Source organism: Chiroxiphia lanceolata, chromosome 7 (genome assembly GCF_009829145.1).
Source record: "Chiroxiphia lanceolata isolate bChiLan1 chromosome 7, bChiLan1.pri, whole genome shotgun sequence".
Classification (NCBI taxonomy): domain Eukaryota; kingdom Metazoa; phylum Chordata; class Aves; order Passeriformes; family Pipridae; genus Chiroxiphia; species Chiroxiphia lanceolata.
In genome coordinates, this window is record NC_045643.1 from 12,416,226 (window position 1) to 12,429,732 (window position 13,507).

The 13,507-nt window shown below is 37.4% G+C and overlaps 1 protein-coding gene across 2 annotated transcripts in view; it reads left to right on the top strand.

The window, feature by feature from the left end:
- The window catches only part of BMPR2 (bone morphogenetic protein receptor type 2), a 108,277-nt gene that overhangs the window by 78,617 nt on the left and 16,153 nt on the right, over positions 1 to 13,507 (top strand). For both annotated transcript variants that reach the window (XM_032692541.1, XM_032692542.1), the window contains exons 4-9: positions 2,999 to 3,109; positions 3,553 to 3,644; positions 5,682 to 5,912; positions 9,816 to 9,930; positions 11,274 to 11,434; positions 13,172 to 13,319. In XM_032692541.1, the coding sequence (XP_032548432.1) occupies positions 2,999 to 3,109; positions 3,553 to 3,644; positions 5,682 to 5,912; positions 9,816 to 9,930; positions 11,274 to 11,434; positions 13,172 to 13,319 (858 nt within the window). The remainder of the gene's footprint in view (positions 1 to 2,998; positions 3,110 to 3,552; positions 3,645 to 5,681; positions 5,913 to 9,815; positions 9,931 to 11,273; positions 11,435 to 13,171; positions 13,320 to 13,507) is intronic.

Below are 13,507 nucleotides of genomic sequence, written 5' to 3' on the forward strand. Positions count from 1 at the left end.
AAAGATGGATTGATAAAATTAGTGAGTTAATAAGAGTTTTTTAAGCTTTGGAAGGTTTTAAAGCTGAGCAGATAAGTGACATAGCCTTTTGTTCTATTTAAGAAAGATTGATAATCTGACAACATTACAAAAGTTATTGTCATACAAAGCAGATAAGGGTGGATAGAAATAACACATTTCTGGGGGTTTGGGAGCTGTCTGGGCTTTTTGTCACTGTGTTTTTTTTCTGCTTTTCTCTTTATGTAGATTTACAAGCAAAAGATAGTAAAACTGTCCTTGCTGGGAAATGACTGACTGTCACATGCAGAGTTTTACTCACTCATACTGTTTTGAGCTGCATCTTACCATTCCATTGAGATGTTCATTTACACTTACTAAGAAATTTGTAGTTATTCTTAAATTTATAAATGTTGGTCAACAACCTGACAGTAGTAACTCGCACTGTAGGACTGACTTGGCTGTTGGAATGTTGACAATGTTATTTTATAATATTTATAAGAATTGAAAATTAGTTCAAGATTAGCCAATCTAAGATTTGTTAAGAAACAACTCTGCTTAAAAAAAAAAAATAATATTCTTTTCTCTTGAAGGCCAGGGAGGTTCTTTGAGGTTACCTGGTGGCTGCATAGATACCCACTAAAAGAAAAATCCCCCAGAGGGGATAGTACAGCAAGGAAGGAGAAAGCAATGATCATTTTTCTCTGTATGTTTTTCTACTGCTGATGGGTACAAAACATTGTTATCTAGAGATTTTCTAGTATCTCTTCAGTCTGCATAATGCCACCATTCACAGGCTTCTATGGGAGGTGTGCCAAGGCAGCCAGAGCTGCTGAAGAACCTGTTGCTCGGGATACCCTTGCCCTGGGCTATGCTAGGACTGGAGGAACAGCAAAATCCCATTCCAGGATAGAGGAGGGCCTTCCTGATGGAGGCACGTTGTTAACCCTTTGATTGTACAAAAAACTGAAGCAGAGCAAGCAAACTTAGGCATCAGATACCATTTGGCAAACCGTGGTGGAAATGATTACTGGTTACTTGGCAATGAGAAGGTTGCAAATGACTGTGCTCTAGTTGTGTGGTCAAAGGAAATACAGCTGAGATTATAGTGAAAAGGTCAGTCTCTCACAACCTGCATCTTCTTAGTACACGCTAGGCACTGTCTTGAACTGATGCAAAACCTGCCACGTTTATTATATATTTTAAAAGATAACCCAATAACATGTAAATTCCATTCATAAAAATGGGAAAGTCAAAATTACCATTTCCCTGCTAGCAGTTACTCAGCTTCTTATATTTGTGTAATGTTTCATAAAGCTTAGTATGATGCAACAGTTTCCTTTATGATGTTGTGTTTTTTAATATATATGTATGTGTATGCTTTGAATTCATAATTTAGATTGCAGTTGTAATGTGAATCTTTTAGTCTCCTCTAAAGTGGAAGTCAGAGCTCTTATTCCACATTACAGTGCAGTGGCGATAACTTACTTTCTTAGTGAACCAAAACCAGTAGTGATGGTATTTCTTTTGACAGAACAAATTTAAATTTGATGGTGTTGTGATTATCACAAGCTCCTTTTATTTAAATGGTGTATCAGATATGAGCTGCATGTTGGTTTTGATAGGTGATTTTTCACATACTTCTGTCACAGCTGAAAATATCTCTGGTATTCTGTTTTACCAGCTTTTTATTATTTTCCCTTGGCATTATGGTTATGTAAGAATGGAAGTTGTTTTCTTTTAAATTTGCTTTCTCTTCTTATCTAGCTCTCTTGTGTCTGTCCACACTGGGAGTTTGAATAAGTGAATCATGTTTAATTTCTTTTAAATGCAATACAAGAAAAGGGAAGTTATCAGTTTATTCAGCTAGTGTAGACTGGGATAAATTGTATTTCAGTCTCACCTAAAAATTTATCCAATGTTTAAGTCTTGAGTGCATTTTGTATTTTGTGGTTTTAGCATAGTTAGGTCTCATTACAGTCTTTTAAGGAGTACTTTTTGCAATATATAAGACAAGTTTAAACATAGTTCCCAAACTTGGCTTTGAAGCCAAAGTAAATGAGGTCTTGTAGGGCCACATTCCAGCGATTCTAACATCAGAAGAGTATCTGCACTAATAAATTGTTATATTAAAGGGGCTGGATTTTTGTGTGTCTGCAAAAAGCCAGACTGGGGTCTGATATGGGGAAGCATTAAGCTCACTGTTAAAGATGCTAACAAATCTTTTTATGAAATCTTTTTTCCCCACTGAGGGGAAAAAAACCCACAAACCCAAAAAACCCCAAACCTGAAAAAGCAAGATACATTTTGACAACAAATCAAATGCTATTTCAAAAAAGGCTCAATAAAACTTATTATTTAATTTTATTGAGTGTTTTATTTTTTCAGGTTTTCTGATACTCTGCTATAGTCAGTGGAGATACCTCTGTCTTTTTGTGAATTGAGGAGTGAGAATTATGCCAAAAATTAGCTGAGCACTAACATAAATCAAAACCCCAACGTATTTTGAAATATTTGCATAAGTGGACTTATGTATGTTGTATATATTTGAATGCAAAACATTCAGTATTCATCACATTTGCAGCACAATTAGCAAACTCTTTTGAGATTTTCATCCTGGGAAAAACAATTAAAAAGCCTTGTAAAGGTTACAACCTTGATTCCTACCAGGAAACTGGATTAAGGCACAGATAGCAGAGCAGGACTGCATCAACTCGGCCTTGTATGGCTGGGCTGAACTTTGCCAGATCAAAATTCACTTTCTGCTGTCAGTGCCTCTCTATACAGGGCAAGGGAAGACTGGAAAAAGCTGTTGATGAATGTGCTCAGCTGTGTTTGATCAGCTCTTTTGCCATCCCTAGATTTTGAGAGGAAAAACAGTTTAGTGCATTGTCTTACAGTGTACATTTCCCCCCCTCATTGTTGTAATAACAATTACATGTTTATAGTGTTGATTCTTTTGAATTTACAATTAAAGAGTCCTCATCTTGTTTACTTTCAGATTCTTCTCATTCTTTTCATCGAGATGAGACTATTGTTATTGCCCTGGCATCTGTGTCTGTACTGGCTGTTTTGATTGTTGCTCTGTTCTTTGGATACAGGATGCTTGCAGGTAGGGATTGACAGTCTTTTTGATTTTGTGTTTTTCAGTTGTTCTTTTGGCTATTTCTCAAAGTTATACTTATGTCTTCTGTTCTACCCAGTCCCTATTATATGCTTGTATGTAATGCTTCCCTTTCTCCTCTCTGACACTTTATGGTGATATCCCTTTCATAACAGTTCAGAAGGATTTATGATTTGTCCAAGCTGGCATTTTGGGACTCATTTTTCTTCCACAAATCATCTGCTCAACGCAGCTTAAGTGAGGTGGTGAACACGCTTTATAGTTATTGCCAGTGACTTTGAGTTTTAGCAGATATCTGTAGTATATGTAGTACTTGTTATGTCCTTGCCTACAATATGTATTTCTGCCAAGTCCCAGGTAAGTTCTATGGTTTTCATTTGGAGCATGTCAAAAAGGAAACTATCTGATTTGCTTCTCACCCTCTTCCCCAGGAGATCGCAAACAAGGTTTGCACAGTATGAACATGATGGAGGCAGCAGCATCAGAGCCCTCATTGGATCTGGATAATCTAAAGTTGTTAGAGGTAAATTTTCTACTCAGTTTTTAATCTTCATTTTCTTTCAATATAACACTTGTGGTCATATCATCTTCCAGGTATAGTTACAGAAATGAATGTATCGGTGCTCCTGTAATGTTTTCTTCACAGTTTAAAGAAGAAATAAAAAGAAAAAAAGGGTTCCTGCAGTTATATTATTTTGCCTGATTTTGTTAGTAATATTGTTGGAATTAGCTAGAACATGTTCTGCCTCAAGAACAAAAGAGAAACACTGGGAGGTAATTGGAATGTGCTGTATTTCAGCCTTGCATCAAAAGATCCATCTTTTTGCTTGACACCACTTGCTCTAAGTACAGTATCATACTGTAGTAATTTGGAATTCTTTAGTAACATTATTGGAATATTGAATGTACTGTAGATAGGGCAGTATGTTTCAGTAGTGGTGCATTTATGTATAGTCATTCTTCACTGTGGGGTACAGTCTGTCTCCATGGCAACTAGAAGCCAACCAGAACTCTCTACTCAGCTTGGTGTTAGATGTGTCATCACAAAACTGCAAAATGCTGTGCTTCCAGTTGGAATGCTTGATAGAACATATGGAATTTTAAAAAACTTTTAGCCAGAAATAAATGAGTAGAATGACTGAGATGCAGAGAGTGGTACTTTCTTCTTTTTCCTGGTAGAAACCACACCTTGAGATGCAGACTGCAGCCATGCAGGGTGGGCTGTGCTAATGGTGACATCACACTAATCAGCAAAGAAGCTTCAGTGCCTTCTGCCAACGAAAAAGTATTTGAGGCAGAGCTTCCAAGAGTTTAACAATGTGTGTTGTAGAAGTGTGCAAAGCCCCACATGAGAGTACTCGTACTGATATGCAGTCTCTTGGGGAAAGCAGTGACTTCATTGGTAGAGAGATCTGCTGTGGGGTCTTCTGTCCTGTTTCTTGTATCTGAAGGAGCTGACTCCTCACTCCCAGTCATATAGGGTGTTGCAGGATAAATGTCTTAATCTGTGCTTGCCTTTTGACTCTCTGTGGGTAGAACATGTTCCAGGTTTGTACCTGGAAGTGACTTGCTGCTGCTTTGCAATCCACTGACATGAAAGGACTGAGAAATGAAAAGTCTCTCTCTTAAATAATACTTTCTTGTTGAAAACTTTCCTATCAATTTTATCATTTTTAGAAACATTACTTTTGTTATCCATTCTGTTTTCCATTCCTCCTCCATTTGTAAGAAGTATTTAAAAAGTATTTAAATTTAAAAAGTAGAAAGATGGTTCATGAAATCCTTACAGTTCCATGTGTAGGTATTCTTGAAAAATATTTTAATTCAATGGGTGCTTAAATTCTTATGTAGTTAAAATCTTTTGAGCTGTAGAAATTAGGACTTTTCCTGAAGGTGGTGCTGCATTTTGGTTTAGGGCAGAGATTGCATCTTTTTTCTTCAGTTGCCATGGAGATGGGAAAGGCCATTCTGTGAAGACTGTCTAGCATAGTGGGGGCTAGAATAAAGATTCACAGGTAGCCAGGAATTAATTGTTCCCGTCTGTTAAAACCTGTTTACCTCTTCTGGTATCTATTTTGCACTATAAATGTGTATTTTGTTATTACTAACCTAAAAGGTACAGCTTATAAACTGTCCTAAACCTAAAATGTTTACCTGGATGTCTGTGATCTCTGGAGTGAAATAAAATTGATCACATAAAAGCTATAAATGTTTAGTAGGCAAAAGATTAATAAAAGAATTTACATCACAATAGACATGTATTTTATTGATTCTGTATATAAAATTGCTGAATAGATTGTTTATTATATATTTACTGGCTATTTAGACTACAGATCAATTTAGCAAGACCTACACTGGTCTGTGCTGAGGTTTCCAGCTTCAAAATAGCTTTTATGACAGCATTCTAATTCTGAGTTTTCACTACAAAATATTTACTGTCTTCACTATTTTTATAGCACAAGTCAGTATAAAAGTTGGCATACAATTTTTGTAGAGTGAAAACTTGGGGTTTGTCTTCATCTATTATTTAGTGAACTGATTATTGACATTTTTTTTGCAGTTGATTGGCCGGGGACGATATGGAGCAGTGTACAAAGGTTCCCTGGATGAACGTCCAGTTGCTGTGAAAGTATTTTCTTTTGCTAATCGTCAGAATTTTGTCAATGAGAGGAACATTTACAGGATTCCACTGATGGAACACGATAACATCGCCCGCTTCATTGTGGGGGATGAGAGATTCACTGCCGACGGCCGTATGGAATATTTATTGGTGATGGAATATTACCCCAATGTAAGTGCTTCAAAGGAATCAATTGGCTTGGTTTAGAATCCTAAGAATAGCCACATAAAAAGGATGTACTTAAGTTTTTGTCAGTGCTTTTCATTGCTCTTTCTTGCACAGTAATGTAAAAATAATCCATATAAATTACAATTTTAATGAACCTTAATGTGGTTTACTGTAATAGTCTTTAAGATTTCTCAGTTAGTGCTACCAAACGTAGTCTTACAAATTCTTAGCTGTAGTATTTGGTCTTGGTTACGGTGCAGGTTTTTTTAGTCAATTCTGTCCTTACTCAAGGACAGAATTTGGAGAGTTGTTTTTACTTAAAAATAATTTCATAAATTTAGAACTTTTTAGTATTAAGACATTTTATCTCTCTTATGGTAGTTAATTACTTCAGTAGCTGCAAATAGTGGATTTTTTTACAGTGAAATGTAATAGATCCAGTATTTTTGTCAAACTAGTTTGTGGTACCATAAATCATGTTGCCTTTTTATTCTGTTATCTGCTGTACAGCTTTCTGTGGCATACTGTATTTATTTTCTGTACCATATACTGATGATGTAGGAGAAGTCCTAAGAAGGCAGCCTTACTTTCCAGAACCATATCTTCAAATCTCCTTAGCTGACTGAATGCTTACATCCTTTGAATTCATTGAGTTCCTAATGCTCTGTGTGTGTGTGTACACACAAAAACAAAAATATTTTGAAAACACACAGTATAAATCATCAAATGTAGTGTATATGGGGGTTATGTATATGAAAATGCAAAAAATTACGTTTCGCAATTTATCTTGGGGCTTTTTTTCCTTTGTATGGGAAAGAACTGTAGTTATTCAGTAAACCATTTTTTTTAATGAGCTTTTTGCTCTCAAGTAAGCCAACTCCTATTGTATTTCCTCCAGGGTGTAAAGGTGATGGCTGAAGCCTGCTCTGTTATGGCAACAGTAGGACAAAAGCTGCCTACTTGAGTAGCAAGAAGGAGCAGAACAGTGATGACCTGTCTTAGGGTTTTTTAGGCTCTGCCTATAGTTCTGTTGAAAGTTAAATGCACACGTTTAAATACATACCTAAATATGGGTATGTATTTACACACACACATATATATATGCTATATACAAATTTAAGGCAGCATAGCACAAACATATAAAGAGTATCTTAACTGAAACTTTTAAGTGAGAACACACTTGATCATGTCAGCTTGTAAGAGACAGGCATCTAAGGAGATTGCAGAGACTAGAAATGACCATAAGAAAGGTCAGTTTTGCCTGTACCAGATGGACGGTGGCAAAGCACATCAGCTCTGGCAGAACAGGCTAATTTTCAAGTAATTGAGTTTAGTGAAATCAAGTGTATATTCTGCTCCTGGGAGGGTATAGCATAACTGTCTTCACAGGTGATCTGGTTTTGCTGTTTCTTGAACGAAAGGATTTTTAGGTGAAATGTACTTTGGTTGAAAATAATGTCTCACTGCTTATATGAACAGGATCTGATTAAATGCACAGATGAGGCTTACAACATCATGTTATCAGATTTTTTCTCAATATGGTATTAAGAACAGCAAGATTAGTCTAAAATCAATCCACTGGTTGTTTGGAAGTCATTGGAAGAAGTGCACAGCAGGTGTAATTAATGCACAGTGTGATCCTTAATTCAGGGAGCAGATGTTCTGCTGTATGTGGAGTTAACAGCAGAGAAGGAAGCCTGCTGTGGCAGCCTTACTAAAAGGGAATTGCAGCGTTCAAACTGGAACCATAAATCTGATTTCAAAAAGGACTAACCAATACAAGACGTGCAGGTGAAATATTCCCCACCCAAAACATCATTCCCCATCAAAATACTTTCCTTCTTGGAAATAAGAACACACAAACCAGAACATTTTCACACAGAAAATTGTTCTTGATGGTGCCTTGGTGAAAGCAAGACAGATAGGTTTGACCCAGATTGCATCATTATCCAAACATGCCTTCAGACCAAAGGAAACAGGCAAGCAAGTAAGGAAACATAGGTATATTTATCAATCAACAGGCTGTTCTGGTGGTACTCTGACGTGTGGTAGGTGAATAAGAAAGCTGAGAGGGATGACATAGTAGGAAATAGGTAATAGCCACAGAATTATTGCCCCGGTAGTCAGACACTGATGTCCTTTTAGAACAACAGAAAAATTGTTGTAAAACACAAATAGAATCTTTTGAGTGTTCAAAGCATCGATTTTATCAATAGTTAGAATCAGAAGAAATGTACCCATTTTAACATGTAACTCATGACTCTGACAATTACAAATATATCTCTTTATAAATCTTGACTAAAATTTTCCTGATTGTCATTTATATTGAACTGAACTAAAAGCATAAAATCACAGCCCTCAGCTAGCTTAAAAATTATCTGGTGGCTAACAGGCTCTGCAGCAGAAAGATCTTGAAGCTGGTTTGAGATCTTTATGTAGTGAGTATTTCCCAGTCACACCATGACAACAATCCTGCAGCCTCTCTTAGAATGGGCTGGAACCTCAACCTGCTGAGCCAAGAAAGTCTGTTACTGCACCCAAGTTGCTGACAGTTGGAGGCTAATCAAAGTGCTTGTATTTCTTAAAAAGCTTTAAACAGTAAGAAAAAATGAGAAGTTCTTTTAACTCATTTCTAGGTGGATTCATAGGTTTTTTATGTGTTACAGAATCTATTTGAATTTCATATATTTTAAAAAAATATATATACTTGTGTAAACCGGTATGAGTGACATTTGGTCTGTGTTGTCACCGAGGAGGTCATCGATTTAGGGCTTCCTTGTTCTGCACAGTCTAAGACTGAAAAGGTGTAAGACTCTTGTGATTCTGTTAAGGAGTGTCAACAATTTGGTTTTACTTTAGCACTGGATTAAAAGAATGTCTAATATTTTGGTCACTTTAAATTCTGATGTCTGTGTGTCTCCAGCTGAACGGTGCATGCATTACCTACCTGAATGTCGACTCCAAACAGATTGAAATGCCACATACCAAATTTTTATGAACCAAACGTTAAAGAAACTAATTTTGCAATAACATGTATTTAGTTGCAGCTGTAATGTGACACATTGATGCATCTTTGAGATTACAGATTTAAATAGGCAAAATCAGGGTAGTTTGTAGTTATAAAAATATCCTAATAAATATGCAGAGATAACTGGATGACTTGTTCTTCATGAATAAGGATTTAGTTTATTTAAACTGAGTATATTGTCACTGGGGACTGTGCATAAGAACCGCTCAAAGTTGTCGTAGTTTGCAGAGTCTGGCTCTTGTTTTGGATTGCAGTCTCAGTTTCTAGAATATCTCAGTATTCTAATTCACACCCTTCCTTCTGGTTTTCTTGAAGATTTCATGACAAACTACTAGAAAATCCCCCATTTTACACATGTAACTTCTCTTTCAAGAAGAGGGGAACATGACATTCTTTTTTTCATATTTCTTTAGTACATGTGAAGCCACTCCTATTCTGAGTTACCTTAGGGGTTTTTTTGTTTGAATACATAAATAGATTATAGCTGGGCCAGTGAGAGATGTTGAGTATTCTGTAAGTGCCCACATATGTATGTGGGTCTAAAGCCCACATAACCCAGGCTGTTATGTCTTCAGTTACCTTTCTTCTGTTCTGCAACAAGATTTTTATAATTAATTATTTCTAAGGCAATCACTGTTATTTTGTGATAAAATTTCTATTCCACTTTAGATAAACCAAATGGCAGCACTAGAAATTAGTGCAACTTTGGTCCAGTCACGGGTTTTAGAATATGTGAGTAAACACAGAAGCAGTTGCAGGTTTATACTGTTCAGGAGCAATGGTTAAAACTGACTTTCCTAAAGATTTTAAGTTATTCAACTGGACAATGATCTTAATCCATGTTTGTTTTTTTGGTTTTGGTTGGGGTTTTTTTTTAGGGTTCTCTGTGCAAATATCTGAGTCTCCACACGAGTGACTGGGTGAGCTCTTGTCGCTTGGCACACTCCATAACTAGGGGCCTGGCGTACCTGCACACGGAGCTGCCTCGAGGAGGTAAGGCCAGGAAGGGATTCCAAGATCTTCAAGGTACTCTTATTTCTGTCGGGTAGTAGATTCCTGCCTTTCTTTTTTTCCTCTGTGACAGTACAGAGAGTAGGAAATGATGAATGCCAATAGGGACTGCTCAGAACTTCTGGTATGTTCTTTGCTTCTGAACAACCCCACGTCGTGGGCTCTGTCTGTGATGCTCCTGTGAAAACAGGAGTGAGAGAGCTAGGAGAGCCCCAGAGAGAGGCAGGAGGAGGAGGCAGAGCTGTGCAGTGCTGCTGTATCATGGCAACAGATTACTGAAGACCTGAAGCACTGACTGGCTGTCTAGCAGAGGGCAAACAGATGGGGTGTTGTGTTTGTTTTTGCAGTTCAGACACAGATCACCGAAGCAATTTTTAGTTTGTATGTGAACTGTATACACAAGGAGAAATAAAAGGATAGTTTCATTGAATCTACATTAAGGTGCTAGTGGTTTGTTTAAAATTCCAAACTATATATCTCAAATGTTAAGCATCAGCTCTAGCAAAGAATGACAACTGAAGATGCTGCTAGAAGTGCAAGCCTGAAAATACCTAAATCAGTATTCCTATGTGACATTGAAACTGCAGCTATCATCTTAAATTCATCATTTCAAAATGTGCAGACACGTGTGTCCATTAGCAGCCAAAAAATGTGTAAGCCTTCCATCAGAAAGAAGAGACAGCCATAGTCTGTGAATGCTAGGGAGGAATTCATGGAGTAGAATGAATTCCACAGTAAAATGAGTTCTATAGTGCTAGCTGCTTTACTGACAAAATAAACTGCATATAAACTAGGAACAACTGAGATTATTCTTTTGAAAAGATCAGATCCCATGCAAGGTGAACATGTTCAGACTCTGTTCAGGAATAATTTTGTCTACATATCTTCTGAATAGGTGCCAATGCCAATTCCCATCATAATGTAAATAGTTGGTGCCCTGTTTGACACAGGAGTGTGGCTATGAGAGAGAGTATTTGAAATGGCTTTTAGGGCTGTGGCAGCAGGTCTGTGCTTAAGTACACAATGTCTCCACTGCCAAAATAATGCTGAAATATCCCTTGGAAAGAAAATCATTGGCAAACAGTAGAACTGTATCTAGCAGTAGCCTAATACATTATGTAGGTATGGTGAAACTCTGAATGCCAGTTGGTTTTCTATGGATTGCATACTCTGGAGCTCATTGTAAAGAAGCCAAAATGTTAGCTTTCTAAAAGATAGGTTGATTCTCAGTTTATAATAGCTGAGCAGACATAATCTGGTTCTCTCATTTTGCCAAACAGTAGAATTGCTCAAATAGTAATGAGCACTTTCATTTGTCCCAATAGACCATTACAAACCTGCGATATCCCATCGTGACTTGAACAGCCGCAATGTCCTGGTAAAGAATGATGGAACATGTGTAATTAGTGATTTTGGACTCTCAATGAAGTTAACTGGAAACAGACTAGTACGACCAGGTGAGGAAGATAATGCAGCCATTAGTGAGGTAAGTATAAATGAAGATAAACCGGTGCATAAAAAGAGCAAATTAGTATGGAAGTAACACCGAGAAAGAGTTATTTCTGTTGCTACAAGGTGAATGTTCAGGTGGTACAGTTTCTGTAAGAGGGAGTTGCTGCAGTGTAGGTGAGAAGTGACTGAGACCTCCATAGGAAGAAACTGGTTTTATTCTCAAAACACTCAGACAAACGTAGCATTTTGAAAGGCGATAGGTTGGCAGCCCTGGAGACTGAAGTTTCTGTGTGAGATACAAGAAGACATAAGGTAGGTTTGGTTGCCATGTTCTTTGCAGTGATGTGGTACAGGTCCCTTCAGTCTTGTACTGCAAGGGTTAACTGAAGACCAAACATCCTTTGGTGGTTTTGGTGTTAATTTTTGCAAAATGGTGACATACCACATTCTACATCCTACAACGATTTCTCTGGGTGTCATCTGCAATTTTCTGGGCTTTAAATGGATACATCTGTGTTAGAGTGAGTACATGGAGACATGGACCAGTTGAAAAGAACAGGGTCAGAAAAACCAGGGGATGCTTGAAAAAGTACCTTATGGGAAAAAATAAAAGAATGAAGGTTGTTTAGGGAAGACAGAGACAGGTCTTCAAGTATGTAAACAACTGCTACAAAGGGAAAGGAATAAACTGTTTGCATTCAGGACAAGAGATAATGGGATTATATTAACAGGAGGGAAAATTCAGGTTAGTTACCAAGAAACCTTTCTAATCTGTGGAAGGCAGCCAGGGTCTGGAATGGACTGCTAAGGAAGGCTGTATAGAATTTGCATCATTTTATGAATTTAAGGAACAGATTGGGAAAACATCTGTTAGGAGTGGGTTATGATGGATTCTAGGCAGAAAGAAGAAACTGATTTCTTAAGCTTTCCTTTTTATGATGCTGTGACTCAGAGAGTGGGGGAGTTTTTTGTTGTTGTTTTCTTTTTGTATAATATAAATATACTTGACATCCAATACAGGCTATGGAAATACAGTGAGGCTATTTTAAACACAAAAGAAGTCCCTAATGGTTCAGTAAATTTGTCTGTGCTTTTACAGAAAACCTTTACATTTCATTCAAAGAGTATGTTTTGCAGTGCTAATCACCTTCCCTTAGAAAGCAAGTGCTAAATTGATAGTACCTAGTTCACAGGTGCTCTTTTTAGATCTCCCCTTACTGAACAAAGAAACAGGGAAAGTGCTGTTAAAATGGAGCCGTAGGGAGCAGTCCTGTGACAAAACACTCTTGTACTAGTACTGACCAGTGAGTGCTCTAATCTATCTAACATATGTCCTAGTGAAAATTAATAGAGTCTTACAAGGCTGTTAATAACCTTTGACTATGGAAGGTTAGTGTAGAGCCTTGGTGACAGTTCAGGAAAAAGAGAACAAGTTTCCTCTTCAGTAGCACCCTCTTCCATTATGATACATACCTTGATGTTTAACAGAGTAATTCCAGGGGGGAAAAAACATTTCTGAGAACATTAAATAAAGGACAAAGTTATTTTGTTCTGGTACATACAAAAAAGTGACAAAGTAGGGCAAGGGTTTTGTTATGACTAGGCTGCTGGTAAGAGTCTAGAAACTGAGGACATTGATTAGAAAAGAACTGCATTTTCCATAACTATGGAAAACACCAAACAAAATAGGGTATTAAAAAATAAATCTCCACAATAAATTGAATTTGGAAATTACTTCCTGATGTGAAGCTTTGATTTGATGTTTTCTCAGGTCGGCACGATCCGCTATATGGCCCCAGAAGTGCTTGAAGGAGCAGTGAACTTGAGGGACTGTGAATCTGCTTTGAAACAAGTGGATATGTACGCGCTAGGCCTTATCTACTGGGAGATCTTCATGAGATGTACAGACCTCTTCCCAGGTAACTAAAAGAACTGGGAAAAGCGTAATAGGTAGAAAGCAGTACCAGCAACCAAAGCTACTCCTTAGCCAGAGCTTTTGAAAGTGAAGAGGGGAGTTAGTTTTCTCAGTTGCTTCTGCCATTAAGTCGGTGCCATCTAGTGTTCGCAGTAGTGGTTGTCAGCGCAGCGTGTTTGAGGGTGAGGCATG